Source organism: Chaetodon auriga, chromosome 1 (assembly GCF_051107435.1).
Source record: "Chaetodon auriga isolate fChaAug3 chromosome 1, fChaAug3.hap1, whole genome shotgun sequence".
NCBI classification, from domain to species: domain Eukaryota; kingdom Metazoa; phylum Chordata; class Actinopteri; order Chaetodontiformes; family Chaetodontidae; genus Chaetodon; species Chaetodon auriga.
Window position 1 is genome coordinate 8932592 of NC_135074.1, and position 16881 is coordinate 8949472.

At 43.0% G+C, this 16881-nt stretch overlaps 1 protein-coding gene across 1 annotated transcript in view; it reads left to right on the top strand.

Moving 5' to 3' along the window:
* The window catches only part of cskl (c-src tyrosine kinase-like), a 48835-nt gene that overhangs the window by 28311 nt on the left and 3643 nt on the right, over window positions 1-16881 (top strand). Inside the window, exons 2-9 of the mRNA XM_076744970.1 lie at window positions 2292-2375; window positions 6033-6146; window positions 7233-7345; window positions 11679-11898; window positions 15042-15135; window positions 15771-15836; window positions 15969-16068; window positions 16264-16354. Coding sequence (XP_076601085.1) covers window positions 2361-2375; window positions 6033-6146; window positions 7233-7345; window positions 11679-11898; window positions 15042-15135; window positions 15771-15836; window positions 15969-16068; window positions 16264-16354 — 813 coding nt within the window. The 5' untranslated portion in view covers window positions 2292-2360. The remainder of the gene's footprint in view (window positions 1-2291; window positions 2376-6032; window positions 6147-7232; window positions 7346-11678; window positions 11899-15041; window positions 15136-15770; window positions 15837-15968; window positions 16069-16263; window positions 16355-16881) is intronic.

Below are 16881 nucleotides of genomic sequence, written 5' to 3' on the forward strand. Positions count from 1 at the left end.
TTCAGCAAGGGTGATGCTGCATCATACAGTAGCATAACACTTGGAGGAGTAGTACTATTCAAGCTGTCTCTTTCGGCATCAAACATGTATGCTATCACAATGCGTCCGTTTTCAGTATGGGTTTTGGAAGAATATTCTTGGTACCAAAGTGCTTACAGAGGCACTGCTCTGCAGTCTGCTATAGGACAGCGAATAGACCAACAGACTTTAGTGAGCACCACTTGAATACCTTAAGGAGAGCGATGTGAGCAGTGTGATGCTGAAGCTCTTGAATAGCTCGAAGGCATTCCTCAGCACAGGAGAGAGATAAGAATAGCACTCACTTGTCTCTCCTCTGTTGGTTCGCCAGTGTGGCTGTGGGTTGGTGAGCAGCGCTGCTCTGTTCCAGCATCGCTGCTCTAGAAGTAAAGAATGGCAAAGGGAAAGAAGCGGGTGCCCTCTGGGTGCAGCAGAGCAGCCTGGCCTGGGATATATTTGGCTTTGTCAGTTTGCATACAGATCTGCAATGGTCTGCAATTAGTCTGCTTCCTGTTTCAACACAGGATATGGCAGTGCTGTGAAGCTTGGCCATAGACGCTCTCAGGGCACATGCTAGCCAGTAACTAGGCCCTCTGAAGGAGGTGCATCATTTTCATGGCTCTAAAATTACACCAAGCACTAAGTGGAAAACAACTGGCTTGCGCTCAGTGGACCAAACGTCACCGTCCATGAAACAGACTGAATCAGAGTGAAAGGCATGGCCTCTTGTTAATTGTATCCACTTCAGACGTGCAGCGGAGATGTTACAGAACACGTTCTTTGCTAGAAGAATTAAGCTATGGATTACACTGAAGTTGTGTGCAGTGCTTTGTTTTCTGTGTTTATTGATCTGTTCTGACGTGACTCCGTTGGCTGCAGTCAGTGTAATGCGAGGCAGTGACCAGAGAACCCACGCTCACATTGGACTCCAGCTACAGCCCCCTCCCTGCCTCATACGAAGTACTGGAAAATACATGTCAGCTACTTCCTCCTTCTCCCTCCCCATTTCAACTTCCTGTTCTCTTGGCTGGTCGGAACTGAGATGCTTTGAATGGAGACTACTGCAGGAGGCCTTTTTCAGATACTGTTACACTTCCAAACTGTTCTAATGTTTAGTATGCTGCCACTGATTAACCATGAAGGATTACAATTTAAATTAAAAAAAAAAAAGAAACACACACACACTTTGTAAGGACTCAGACACACATTTGACACACATGCTCTCCTGGGCACACACATCCATCCCCACACATGGACTCTTTTTAGGTGTGAACAGAGACCCAGGTGTGTTCTCTCATCACGTACAGTTCACAGTTTATGTCTCTCCGTTCTTTATCGCTCTTCCCCCCTCTTCTTTCTCTGTCGACAGCTCTCTCCCTCATTCCCTCGCCTTGCTGTCACTGTGTCAAGGTCACCTTTAAAAGTCGAGTAATTGGCTGCAAAGACGCGCGACACACTTTTCTAACATCAGAAAGCTTCCTTCATTTACTGTTTCACAATTTCAGGTTTTGCATCCATCTATATATGACTAGAAAACCAAGATACTTACAGAGTTAGAAAGTCACTTGTTATCTAACGGTGCATGTTTTAGCTGTCTTAGGTAAACTTTATTCGTTAGAGGAATATAAAGGACATGCATACTTTAAATCAACTGTGAGTGCATTGTTAATTATTCCACTTTCTTACAGACATATTGTATTTCCTCATCTTTAGGTCCTGGCTGTGAGGTACTATCTCCAGCCACCATTTCTTAGTTTTAGCATAAAAGTGAAGCAGATTCTTCCTGGTTAACATTAAGTCAAAGGGAAACAGTAAGCAGTCAGTTGCATTGATGGCCATCAGTCACTTATGTGGTGTGATCATTAAAACCCTTTGTACATCTCTGGTGTAGCCAAATCCATTTCATGCTACATAATTTTCTGAGTTACAAGCTACACCAGCTATACCGCCAACCCTAACTGTAGAAGAAGCTCATAAGTGAAGTGAAATACCAATTTGAGGACCAAACATTTGAAATGGTCGCTCTTCTGCTTGCCTGGGAAGGCTGATGTGGTTTCACTGTCACTGTCACTTCACTTTCTGTGGACATGCACCTGTTCATGTTAGCAGTGCGTACACTTGTCAGCTGAGGTCTGTGTGTCTGCCGCTCTTCCATACGCATCTTGCAGACGACAGATCAGTAATTATCTGTTATGTAGAGAATCAAATTCAGGATACAGCCTCTAAAATAAACCAATTGTATTTCTAATACTTTTTTTTTTTTTTTTTTACAGCTCTGATGGTACTAGCTGAACAGTGACCGCTACCTGCCTGAGGACACCTGCTGCCCAATTCCCTTCAACATGTCTGGGATGCACGTAAGTGAAGCACACACTGCGTTATTGCGTTATTTTTTTATTTTCAGATTTACCCACGCAGCTACCCATACAACTGCACACATCTACACAAGGAGCTGCTCACAATAAGCAGCATCTGCTCCTGTTGGCTTCTTTGCAGCCATGTTGATGATATTTGAAGGGATGTCGATCAGCACCTGGTCATTTTTTTTAACTGATTCTGAGCATTATTTAGAATTTAAAGCAACTAAAAGTTCATCTGGCATTCATTTAGCAGCATATCACCTCTACTATATGTATTGTCAGGGGCTTATTGATTTCACAGTAGCTGTCTGTTGCCTGAAGTGTTGGTGGTGAAGGAATAAATGCACGTTTTCTTTGTACTCATGTGTCAAGGTGTTGTGGTAAAGAGTATCAGCTATATTAAAGCTCTTCATGTAAATCCATGTGCAGTTTGCTGTAGGGACAGTCACTAAAGCAGTTCACATGGTCCCCTCTGTTTGTAGTAGTGACAGCATCCCCAGTTTGATCTTAATAGTTACCCTCCTTTATCATAGCTTTCCTCCCTGTCTGCAGTTCAAACCTTCCTGGAGGTTAATATTTTTCATCACCGGCTGTCAGATTTTATTACTTTTGTTCGATATAGATGACAAGTTTCACTCTTGTCTACATAAAACAACACAGTACCACACTCTTCCTTGATCTGCTTGTTTTTGACACTGTTGATAATTTTGTGAAAATGCTGTTTCCGACATCAAGACTGTACACCCAAGAATGTCTTCATTCTTTGTCTTTAACCAAGACTGAGGTTTCCCACTGTACTACAGAGCTGCAATCCAATTGAAGTTATACTCAGCTACTTCACAGATAACACACTTATTAGCAAGGAAGGTAGAAGTTAAAGGTGATCATGGAACTAACTGCAACTTATGATCATTTCCATTACCAATTAATCCGCCCATAATTTTTTCAGTGAATCTCTAGGTCTGTAAAATGACAAGATAGTGTGAAGTTTCAGTGTGACATCTTTAAATGCCTTGTTTTCTTAAACCAACTGTACCAACTGTACTGAGACTACTGTATGAAGGTTAACTAACATGCACACACATACACAAATGTGAGCATACAGGAACATGACTGGGAATCTGGACAAGACACTGAGGTGCTGAAGTAGTGTGTAGTAGTGTATTAATGTACACGCCGGTGCACACACATCCGTCAAAGTGTCAGGCTCAGTTTTGGTGGTTTCACTTTACCTGCCTGTCTCAGTGGTTTAACTAATGCCTCTCGAGTGCGAGCTTCAGAGGAGGATTACTTTCACTCCTGCATCCGCTGCTGTTGCATGTCCTTATTGATCCAAGTAGTTTTTATCTGTCACACCACAGTGCTTCACTACAGTCAGGAGAAATTTCTCAAAAACCACCTTGTTCACAGTTTAAAAAACATGTTGAATCTGTTACAATCTTGTGTAATCACCTAAAATGAGGCAATTAGATATTTTCCAGCATATAGTCAAGGATCAGTTTTCCTATGCTGTGTTTCTTACTAGCTTTTTAAAGTTTTGATTATGTTCCTGACAATGAATCTAAGTTTCAATTAATAATTTATGTTGTATTACCGCAGTCCATAACCGTGTCAGATTACTCAGCATGTTTGAGCCTCCAGACCCTGACAGAAAACTCTGTGGTGTACAGCAACATAATGAATCATGGATTCTGGCTCAGGATTGATTATGTTTCAAGAGCGATGTAGTGGGTTTCTGTAGGTCAAGAGGTCACACAGTGTTCTTGACACGGAATATTTTGTGGGACAGCATTGTGACCTATTGGTAATCTCACCAGCCTGTGACCAAAAGGTCGAAAATTCAGGAGTGTTATTCAACTCTCAGCATCCAGCAATCCAGTGGAAAAAAAACTTTGAGAAAGCAAATATAGTAAACCACCAAAGTGGCTTATAGGTCATGCAGGAGGTGAACTGAATGTCAAGCACTAATGACATACTGTCTATAGTTGGCCATTGTGGGAAGATGCTTGGCATCTGAATATACCATTTTAAAAGTTATCAGATCCCAATAAAACGTAATAATTAGTGGCACTGTCCTTTCAGGAGGCGCACACGCGGGGAAGCCTACGCTGGCTCTGAAATATGTGACTGCAACTTAAAGTTAAATGTAGCTCATGGTTTCCTTCCCCAGTTGATTTGTGTGTTGCACTAGGCTACATCTTAAATTACTACAGATCCTCAAGGAAATTTCCCCAGCAATACCCTCTATCCAACAAAACCGATCTTTTGGTTCAAGAGACCACATGGAAATTATTAACAGTGAAGAAGCAAGGTTTTTCTGTATTTACGTTTCCCTCAGTCGCAGTCGTCGCCAGTGGTCCAAACTCATTATGTGGCGTTGGCTGAGACTGCATCAGACACGTTCAGCTCTGCCTTGTGTTTTCAGGAATAAAGCAGCTCGTACAAGGACCTCACCCGCTCGCTCACACCTGCTGCTTTGTACTCTACCTTTCTCATTTCATCTCTTTCACTCTACTGTGGTGCGTTTTTGATCACAATACTGTGCTGATCTAACAGTGCGAACCGAATACACCAAAGATCCTTATCCTTGCTGTCATTTACTTTTGTATTTTAAGCATGTAGCCGCCACTTTTACAGTTTTCAGTCTGACTGACAATGAGTGCGAACAGCCTTTCAAGTAATGTTCAGCAAAGCAAATTCTGAGGCAGCAGCTGTGGTATAATGACTTCATTTAACGTGTGCCAGAGAACAGGCAATGTCACAGAACATTGTCACAGATTATTTTAGCTTTTTAAAAGATGCTGCACACCCACACAGGTAGGTAGATCATTGTCTCACCTGTGTGCACAGCATTGTGAGATATGTTTCATTTGTTTGTTGTACATATCTGTATCTTGTGAGGGGTCACATAGAGGCTAAAGACTGTCCCAGCAGACACAGGGCAGAGCAGTCAGTTAGCTCGGACAGGCCAGCAGCAGAGATGAGTCCAAACTCAACAACAGTACAGCACATTTCAGTCAGTTGTTTAATAATTTGATAAAATGGCAATTACTACCAATTATCTTGAGCGTTTAGCCCGCTCTTTATATTGGACAAACCCCAATATCAGGAATGCTGTAGCTAGCCGATGAGATGGCCAGTTAGCCTTAGCTAAAGGTAAAACTAAATGTACTTATTGTCTGTTGTTTTTTAACACAGTAGCTGTTAACTGCTAATGAAAAACATCCATTTTGTTGAACTGAAACGTTGGTAATTTGCTGTTATTCCACCAAAATATAGGAGGCAGCAGTGAAATCAGTCCTGATTGACACTGAAAAGACTGTTAAGCTAATTAGCTTTAGGAGGAGTTTAGCAGATCTCAGTAGCTCCCATCACCCCTTCTGACTGTAGTGTCATTCATGTGGTTCAGTTTAATCACATACACAGAATGTTTCAATTGTGAATTAGTTTATAATATGGATATTGAATAGCAGACTGATACTTAATATTCCTGTAAGCTATGGGTTGTAAATATCGAGACAAATTTAGTTTAGTTGTGCGTATGTGTCCTTTAATCGGTTGTGGTTTCATTCAGTCTTTCTGTAGCTAACTGCACAACATGAGCACATTCACAACAGACTTAATGTTGCTTCCTATCTCAAATGTTTGACGTAGGCACCGTGGTCAACTGGCACAGAGTGTGTAGCCAAGTACAACTTCCAGACTGCCAACGAACAGGACCTGCCTTTCTGTAAAGGAGATGTACTGACCATCATTGGAGTCACCAGGGTAAGTAGGCTGAGAATGTAGTGGAAATGTTGCAGGTTGTACTAAATACTGCAAGCCCTCAAAGATGCTGTCATGGCCAGATGATTATCATTTGAGCAATCAGTTGAGAGATAACTGTTGAGAAGCTTTTTTTTTTGCTTCTTCATGAGCTGTACATGATTATATGTCACAGGTTTTGTCTCCACTGATCATGTACAGAATATTGAAACAAGTATACAGAAGAAGAAAAATATGACAGGATACGACTACGTCAGCTTGGATCTGCAGGGCTGTCACACGAACAGCACTGTTCTCAACCCACTGAATCCAAATGAATTAAGGCCACAACACCTCCAGAAGGCTCAGTGCATGTTTCTGCTTTCCCACAACCCACTGCAACAACAGCACAGCTGAAGTCATCTCTAATGTTCTTCATATTCTGCATTTTTTATGTCCCAGAAAACAACTTGTATTAATGATCACAGGCTAAAAGAACAGCTTCTTTTTGGGAGCTTGAAATAGCAAATGCAGCAATTTCATGTCACTGAACTGCTTCAGTGAACTGAAGTAAGACAGACTGCTTGTAAGATTCTTCATGTTTTTTGCAAAATTATGAACCAATACCAGTAGTTTGTAGTTAAAGTTGGATACACCAAATAGCTTTCCCCCTAATGCTTATATCCTATTACATTAATATATCAGGAGGCATGTTGTGAACAATGAGAGCAACCACATGATTAGCAAAATATCCTGTTTGTCAGCAAGCCACAACACAAAGAGGTACGCGATGCAGCAGAGGAGCAGCTCAAGATGCCAGTGAAGTGTGCTGCATCAAATAGATTTATAAATCCCTGTCAGTGAGTTTCCTTTTAGTTAGAAACTCTCTTCCATCGGTGCTTCAGACACACGGCTGCCTCACTGTCTGCATCCACTCCACTACATGTAGGGTACTCTAGGTTTCTGTGCCCACTGCTTCACCTCTGCTGCCACCTCAGTGTGTTCAGAGAGGGACGAGACAGGCAGGAACGCTTCTCTCCTACAGGGTGACTGAGTAGCGTACCGCAGTTATCAGCACCGGTATTAAGGTTGTGTTGTCGTGTGTTTCAGGATCCAAACTGGTACAGAGCGAGGAACACGGTGGGCAGAGAGGGCACCATCCCAGCTAACTATGTCCAGAAAAGGGAAGGAGTCAAGTCAGGAGGGAAGCTCAGTCTTATGCCGTAAGTACCAGATGGGAGATTGAGGAGAAACCCGACGTAACTTTGTATGTGTGTGTGCAGCATGTGCATGTGTGGGATTCCTTCGTTGTCTAGTATTTATTTGGAAACACACCCACTCAAATGTGATGTATAATAGGCTGTACACTGTAATTGTTTTTACACATAATTTTAGTCACTTCCTATTGTTTAATTAAAAGCAGCGTCAAACTAAACCTCATTTCTAATAATAGGTAAGTGTTATTTATGTTAACAGCACTGAAAGCTTTCATTTAGAACATTGTAGCAAAATCATGACACATAATGTCAGTGTTGTGCAGGAATATGACTACATGCACCCGTAATCAAAATACCAAATCTTAACTGTCTTGTACATCTTTGCCACATATGCTCTCTTTCCTTCTTAAGCATGTGAACAAGTTGTTGCGCCCCGTTCACTTCTGTTCCCCGCAGCGAGGGAAAATATAGTGTTGATTTCAAAAGTCAAATCATCAAAATGGAAATTCCATCTCTTACAGCCTTTTGGTTTGTGTATCAGTGTCTTCTCCTTGTCTGCGTCTGGCTGCCGCTGAGGCCAGGACCAGCTGCACGCTGCATTTGAATCAGCCTCTTTGAAACAGCAGCTATTTCAAAACGAGGAAAACATAACGAGAGGCATATGCAAATGAAAGGAGACAGGAAAGCCGAGAGCGTACAGGCTGCTACAGTATCATCGCATAGCTATGAGATGCTGTCATCTGAAAGCCAGCGCTTTTGTGTGTATTCCTAAGTGATAATAAACAAGTGTATAAACTTCACAGATTAGTAGAAAGATCATTTCAGTGTGATGCGAGGAAATGTAGAATTAGAAGAAGAGGATTGTCGCTCTCCTGGGAGAAGTGATGCTGTTTGGAAATAAATCAAGCAGCGTTCATTAAGTCAGACTCAGTCTTTAAACATACAGCATTTAAGTCTGTGTGTTGTGTTTTTGTGCTTTTACAGAAAGACCCTGTTTAGTGTGTTTGATGAGTTGTTGTTTTGGTTGGACCTCTTGTCACTACACATTTGTCCGGAGAATATTAAGGGCTGTCTTGTGTGGCACTGCTGCTGTTCTTCAGCAGTGTTCATGGAGCTGGTGGTGTGTCACTGTAACATCAGCAGGAAACATTTAAATAGACTTTTGACCCTCTTTGTCTCACTTCATCAACTCCTGCTGAAAGCTGTAACCTCTCCTCTTCCCACCACTCATACTGCCTGTCCACACTGTCTGTGTGTCTGTGTGTCTGTGTGTCTGTGTGTCTGTGTGTCTGTGTGTCTGTGTGTGTGTGTGTGTGTGTGTGTGTGTGTCTGTGTGTCTGTGTGTCTGTGTGTCTGTGTGTGTGTGGCCCAGTGATAACTTTAAATTAACCTGGTGCCTTTTGGAGGGCTTTGTAAACTCACACAGACAGCATGGATTTCTAAACTCCAGTGGTTCCTCCTGTGCTGTCACTCTGATTAGATTTATCTTCACCTCGTCATCATCACATCAATGGTCATGTAATTGTTCCTGTAGTCAAGTGTGACAAGTATGAAAGGGTCCACCTTATTGTGGCTTTTACAGTATGAATGTGTGATAAATGTGTTTTTGGTTGAAAGAAGTGTTTCTTTGATCTCACTGAAAGGAAAGAACAGAGCCCCAAATATTTTGCATGGTTACGTTTGCTACCCTCGTGTCCTTACTGCTGCCTTTGAGATCACTGCATAGTTAAGTGTTTTTTAAACGCTCAAGTCATCAGACTTGGTTCTTCTGGAGCCATTAGCTGTAACCCGCAGGGACTTGTTGATTTTCTTGTGTGGATAACTAACAGATGTCTCTGAGAAGACCTCTCCCTCTCGTCTAGCTTACATAAGGGTTCAGCTGTGGTCTTCTGTCCCCTTGCTCACCCTGACCCATTGATACTCAGCAGTAGATACAGTCCTTGCCGCCCTCACTGAAAGCCGTTTGCTCTACCTGCTGCCCCCATGTGGCAGACATCTGCGACACATAACAGCACCACCTCTAAAGAAAGCTGGGGTGTTCAGCCCAGCTGCCCCGTCCTTCCCTGCTGTCCCCACCGAGTTGTTCACCACATTTTTGTGCTTTTTGTTATTTTCAATATGATGTAATGCTTGAAAACTGCAGTTAATTGCCATGGACAGAACGGCTAGTGTGTGTCCACCAAAGGCCTATGTGTGTCTCTGGGCCGTCCACGCTTGGCGCCTGCTCTCGGATTAGTGGGAGTTAAGGAGCTGCTGTCCATCGGAGAAGCTGCCTGCACTGATCTAATCAACTCCACCCGGATTAAGCTGCTTCACCACAAGGGCCTCTGCTGTCTGAGGAGGCTGAGTAAGAAGAGGAGGAGGAGGGAGAAACAGAGGCAGCCATAGGAAAACGGGCTAAATCAATTATAGCTGTTGATTACCACCCATTCACCAGCCAAGATGGATAGAGAGACCCTGTGGGCTGCTACTGTTGCGGCTAATACGACCTTTCACACAGCGAGTGACATAAATCGATGGGATACGGTGCGGGGATGGTGATGTGTTTGAGCTCATGGCCGTGAGTCTGTAAAGGCAGAAGAGACGTAATATCACAATTCTGAATCCTTACAATGAGAGCTCAGACTCTGCCGTTGTCTAACTGCATTTTATTGGGATATTTAAGAAACATGACACTTTAAACATTAACAGATCACAAGTAACAACTAATTTGCTGTTTAGTACAGAAACACAGCGACAGTGAGAAATATTTATGTGTTGCCATAGAAGAGATTTGTAAAGACCATAGAGCAGAAACCTGCATAAGCCATTATCCCTGTTTTGAGAAACCTGAATATACTGCTGGAGTACTCTGGTGGAAACCAGGATACTGTGGCAAGTAAACACCTGATCCAGGTTTCTGACAAATTTCTGCCATGTTTGCAGGTGCCTCCTCAACTCAAGTTGCATTGTAGTTAGTCAGTAATGCAAAAAATCTGCTGGTAAATGATGTAATGATGATCAGCACGCTGACAGGGAAAGTCTGATTTGGCAATGGAGATCATGAAATGTGTTGTCGCTTTTGTTTTCCATCACCGATGATCAAATGGAGAAACCAAATCCAGTAGAATAACAAAAGCAGCAGGGTTCAGACAGCCAGAAGTCCAACTGTGTTCATTCTCAGTTGTTGAGGTAATTCAGAAATAATGGTCAGGAATCAGGACATCTGCACACAGACCATCACAAACCTGGATACTGTTATGATACTGTTATGATCATGTAAACACGAATAGCTAGGTTTGTCTGGGTTCCACGAACACACCATATTCCCAGTATGATCAAAACCAGGACAAGACTCAAAACCAGGATGCTGATGTGCATGTAAACGCACACACTCACTGTAATGCAGCTCCCCAATCCATCCATTAGAAGCCTATAGATGCATCCACCAGGCCATATGGTGAGGATGAAGCAGGGCTATGAAGAAAGAAAGAGCTTTATTTGTTTCCAGAACATGTTAAAACCAGCAGATCCTTTTAGTTTTGGGGGTTTTTTAAATTCCAATATGTGTTTAATAGTCAGTCCAACTCCCTGACCTTAGTCAGGGGTGGGTCCTGTCCCACCCACCACGTCGTCTGAGCAGTTCCTGCACTTTCCTGTTATTGCAGTCCCTGTGTGTCAGTTTCTGAGTCTGCCTCAGGCTTCTTGTGTGTGTGTGTGTGTGTGTGTGTGTGTGTGCATGCATGCATGGGTGTTTGTGAGCACCATGCTTCCTGTTATTTGGGTTCAGGTACTTTCTCACTGACTCCTGGAGTTGAGACGGCCGCGCTCCTGCACCGCTCAAGCTGAACAGACTGGAAGTACTGCTGCTGGCGTCCTATTACCGCCTCACTCCTGTCTTTCACTTCTCATTTCGGAGGAGAGCTGTGGGCTGTGAACGTTGAAGTGGATGCTTCTGTGTGGTTGAAGTTGCAAATGCGCAAAACGAGTGCAGTGAAAATGAAAAGCTGTGTGATCTGTTGAAGGATTAAGGCCTATCTGATGCTGTTAGCACTGACACAGAGCAGATGAGTTCAGTTGTTGGCTTGTGGAATTTCTGTAAATGGAACAGACTTGACTCCACATTATTAGTCCACATTTGTTCACATGCATGTGTTTATCCGTGAGAACAGTATAGGTAAGTTTTTGAATCTCAAACAATACCCTGACCAGTTTTCTCTTTTCCCTTTTCTCTCCTCATGTTTTTCCGCCTCTGTCTTCACTCTTTCTCCTGTCGCTTTTTCTCCCTCATTATTACGTTTTCCTTCTTTTCTCCCCCCTCTTGTCCTTCTTTCTTCCTCTTCTTCTTCCCTCGTTGCAGCTGGTTTCATGGGAAGATAACTCGGGAGCAGGCCGAGCGGCTCCTCTACCCTCCGGAGACGGGCTTGTTCCTGGTGAGGGAGAGCACCAACTATCCCGGCGATTACACACTGTGCGTCAGCTGCGATGGCAAGGTGGAGCACTACCGCATCATCTATCACAACGGCAAGCTCACCATTGACGAGGAGGAGTACTTCGAGAACCTCATGCAGCTGGTTGAGGTGAGCAGCATTTCAGCTTCTGTTTTTCCTTCACAGACTGTAAAAAGTCAAGTAGTATAAGAGTAAGTGGGAGTTATCAGCTTTGTGTTGTTCCTCACTTTGTTTCAGGTAATATTTGTTGTCAAAACTGCCTCTTGGATCAATACTCAGTCAATCAGACATGTAGTCAAAGTCAATTATATTTTATTCTTTACTGACTAAATCTTCAGCTACCATCACATTTGCGACCTGTCGGTCTTTGTTACCAGTTCTGGTTTTGACTGAAAGAAATCTGTTACGGTTCACTACAAATTGGGTCTCGTCTGTGTGGAATTGGGAATAAAGAAATGGGTCCATGTTTCAGTTTTCTTTATATATTTATCATGTTATGATTGAGATTTGAATCCATCTTTCAATATTTACAATTAGGAAAATTAAATCTAGTTGCAACGCGAGTGTGCGCGCGCACACACACACACACACACACACACACACACACCATTCAATGTCCCCATGGACTTTCCCTCAAAAGACTCAAGTACATGTTCACATTCTTCAAAAAGCTGTCTGATCCTCTCACTCTCTGCCTGTTATCTGAGAGTCGGTTCAGAGGAAGGACAGAGTGTGGAGAGGCGAAGACAGGAGACACGATGGCAGAGAGAGAGCGAGAGAGAGACCTTTCATCCTCTCAGATAAAGAGAAGAGCTGGATTGGCGTCTATCACACTTTTAATTGGACCTCATCTCTTTGCCTTGCGGGGTGTTGGAAGTGGACGACAGGAATGTGCCAGCTGGCACAGAGTCCATCCACATCCCCCTGCATTCCTGTTATCAGCCACCCACAATCTCTCTCTCTGTCTGTCTCTATCTCTCTCTCTATCTATCTCTCTCTCTCTCTCTCTCTCTCTCTCTCTCCCTCTCTCTCGTTCACAGCCTCCAGACTTGCTTCTTCCTCCACTTCCTTTCTCCACCTACCTCCCTCCTTCTCTTTCTCTCTTTGTGTTCCCTCCTGCGTGCTGTGTGTACCTGACATACTGCTTTCATCCCTCTTTTCTTTATTTATCTCAACTTCTTACTTTGCTTCCCCTCCCTACATTTCTGTCTCCCAATCTCTCTATATCTTTATCTTCTTCCCTGCCTGCATTCCCCCGTGTCTTCTCTTTCTATAATAGCCTATGAGAGGATTCCTTGCATTCTTGTGTGTTTTTCCGGCCTTCTCACTGGTGCCCTGCTCTTATTGGCCTGTCACAGCAGGTCTCACATAGACCTACGTATGTGCACATAGGGTACATCTCAAGTCTCTTATTTGGTATTTCTCCGCTCCTCGTCCCTCTCTTGAAACTGAAGTCATTCTGGCCGTCTTGAAAGCTGTTCCAAACCTTGACGCTGTGGGATGCTTAGAGGAAAGGATGCCTCATTTCTCCAAAAACATATTTTCCTTGCGTCTTTCTCTCCTGCCTTGGTTTCCTCCTCTGTCTCTCCCCGCAACCTCAATGCGAGGGGCTAAGATGCAAGTGAGAATTGGGATGTTCCCCATTGGATATGTTTATGCATATAGCATGTATATCCTGAGAGACCCAGGCCTCTTTTCTACCAATCATTCCATCCACAGTGATATGTCTGTCATCCACATTTATGCAGTGATACTGGTGAAATGAACCAAAGATGGCTCCGTATGATTTATACAAGGGTGTAACACGATGGTCAGAGTATTTCCAGCTACAATGCCCATTTTGTATTTTTAGTCTGTGATTACAAACTTCTGCGTTAATTATATTTGGGTGAGATGTTTATTTATCCAGTACCATTGTGTTCTAAAAATACATTTTCATGCATTAAAAGGCAGAAGTTTGTTGTGTTCGACAGATTACCAGTAAATGCAATGTGGCTTTACTGTACATTATCCACAACGATCTAGAAAACACTGAACATACAATTACAAATGACGTAGCTAGGTCTGAATACGTGTAGCTGTGTATATATGTGCAGATGTGTAGAGGGTGGTGCAATTGCTGTTAATCATTCGTGAGCATCAGTGTTGAATAACAGGAGCTGACCCCCTCCTTCATCATGCTGCCCCCTGGTGGTTGTCAGAGTACCTTACACTGTGTGGTCTGTTGGACCTGCTGCAGTTGTGTAACATTGGTTTTGTTGTTGGAGGAGTAGCTTCCTCTAATGCTGTCTTATTCATCTGTTCACATCAAAGTTTGATGGCTAGTGCAACCTCAGTGCTCTGTTAGAAGACTCAGATTTCACATGTTTCTCACATGAATAGAATATCACCACACTGGGACATGTGCATTGGTGTTGAGGGTGTCTAATCTGCTTTCATGATGATGAGCAGATGTATTTGGGTTTGCGGTTTGTTTGCTTTGGTGTGTTTCTGGGGTTGAAAGGTCAAATGCAGTGACCTCTCTCACACCCACGCACTCCTCGGCTGCTAGTTCCCATAATAAATGTTACAAACTTTCACCCCTCTCACCATGGGAGCTAATTTAGAGGCTTTTTCAGATGCCTTACACGTGCAGCAGCGCCTCATTCACTTCAGCCACCAATGATCCCGCCACCTCAGTTGATGCATGATTGCAGCACAGATGCACAGTGAATTGTGTTTATTATCTTCTTGGTTGTGTGTCATAAAATTAGTTTCCCATGTTGCTGTGATGATCAAAACCTTTCATAACAGGTGGATACAAGGCGGAGAGTCTGTTGTCCCTCAAGACAACCTCTCTCGCCGTAACACTGATGCTTGTTGATAAAAGTTGTTTCATGCGTGACGATAAAACACCGCTGATATCCTGTACATTTTAAATAGATGGAGCCCCCTCACAGCAGCTCTTTCAACACAGCCTGACTCTTCTTTTCATCACTGCCCTCATGTTCTTTTGTGGACTGTTGCTGGAAGCATCAGCCTCACTTTTGTTTTGCATATCAAAAGCTTGTATACGGGCTCAGCCTTCAGATTTAATAGCGGTCATTCAGCTGGGTCTAAAATGTGAGAGTGAGAGTGAGCTATTACAGTATACAGTGCAGACTTTTAAATGTTAGATTAGAAAAAAATGTAGACAATGAAACTCTAATGAAATCTGATAGATAACGTGGGTTTTTATTGTAATTTCAAACACTTAAACGTGTTGACGTATCTCTCTCTAATTCTGTCCCCAGCATTACACCAAAGATGCTGATGGCCTTTGTACCAGGCTGATTAAACCCAAGTTGATGGAGGGAACGGTGGCAGCGCAGGACGAGTTCTCCAGGAGTAAGGACACACTGAGCTCATTACTCTGCTCTACAGGGACACTGGCACCAATGCACACAGGGAGGGACATTATTGTGCTTGTGTTTAGATACCGTCACATAAACCTCACAGGCTTAAAGTCTGTGGCACATACGCAGTTTACTGACAAAGCCTGCATCCCTGCAAGAATGCGCTATCATCCTAGTCCTAATAGCATTAATCAGCAGAGAGTAATTAATCTCTGTGTGTCTGGGGACAACTGCTGGGCTTCACCAGCTCTCAAGGTCAATCTGAGTCTTCCTCCACCTCAGCCTCGCTTCATACACTCATCTGACCCCGCTAATTCCTACACCAGAAAACTGAGAAAAGCTAAATGTTTGAATAAATCAACACCTTTCCCTCCAAATGAAAGAACTCTGACCAGAGGACATATGTGAAACTCACCCATGAATTTGTTTGCATTTTCGGAATAGTTAAGCAATTCGTTTTCCTTCATGTCAATGTTTTGCATGTGTCGTGATTATAACAATAAATATCTTTATAATATTTAGAATGCATGCTTTTCCCAGGGTGATTCATGGTAATGGTATTAGACTCGTGGTATGATCGTCATTGACTGTGAAGTCTGCTGAGTGTTATCTGTCTTGTCTTGGCAGGCGGGTGGGCCTTGAACAGGAAGGAGCTGAAACTCCTGCAGACCATTGGCAAAGGGGAGTTTGGAGGTGAGGAATTGATTTCACAAGGATCTCTGCATAATTAAGTATCATACATCAGAGCCATGATAACAGAGATCAAAGTCGCCTGTGCTGAAACGATGATGTACTAAAATGTCACCTTGTCTGTGTCCTCGTCAGACGTGATGGTAGGAGACTACAGAGGGACCAAAGTGGCGGTCAAGTGTATCAAAAATGACGCCACAGCACAGGCTTTCATCGCCGAAGCCTCTGTCATGACGTAAGATGCTCCAACTATGTCTTTGTTCTTCATACTAGGTGTAGAATATGCTTGCATTTTGCTGTCATTTTCTAACACAGCTTTTTTTTTTTAATCACATCTTTCAAGAAAAAAAAATGCCTTTGGACACCCAGGAGACACCCGAATGTTTTCCAGCACACTTGATTGGTTCTGTTTGTGTTTTGTTTTGTGCAGGCAACTGAGGCACACCAACCTGGTGCAGTTGTTAGGGGTAATTGTGGAGGAGAGGGGCAGTCTCTACATCGTCACAGAGTACATGGCTAAGGTCTGTCACATAAGCTTTCTTCAGTCTTCTTGCATGGGAATCTACTAAACATTTGTTTGCTTCAACATCTTTGACAACGTGTGGGAGGAGTAGTGGAAATATGTTTATATTTTAAAACGTAGTGTTTGCTTAATACGCACAAAATGATACAATAGGTTCATTGTCAGCAGGCTAGAGGTTTCCCTCTGTTTCCAGTGTTTGTGCTAAGCTAAACACTGCTCATGCTAGTGTCATATTTACTTCATGAGAGTGGTATTTCATCTCACCCTCCACCAGACAGCAAATGAAAAGTAGAAATTAATACAAATAGATACTATAAAGAACCACCTGAATAACTTACTAAGAATTGATCATCTAAATAAGTCATATCATAGAAAAAGACGTGATATTTGGATGGCAAGTCAGTTACGTTTGGAGCCACCTCAGCATTTGAATTTGTATGAACTTATTTGAAACGTAGTCTCATGTTGCTCAGTTGAGATGACATCAGCACGTCTGGGGCGCTGAAAATGCTGCATGTCCTCCAC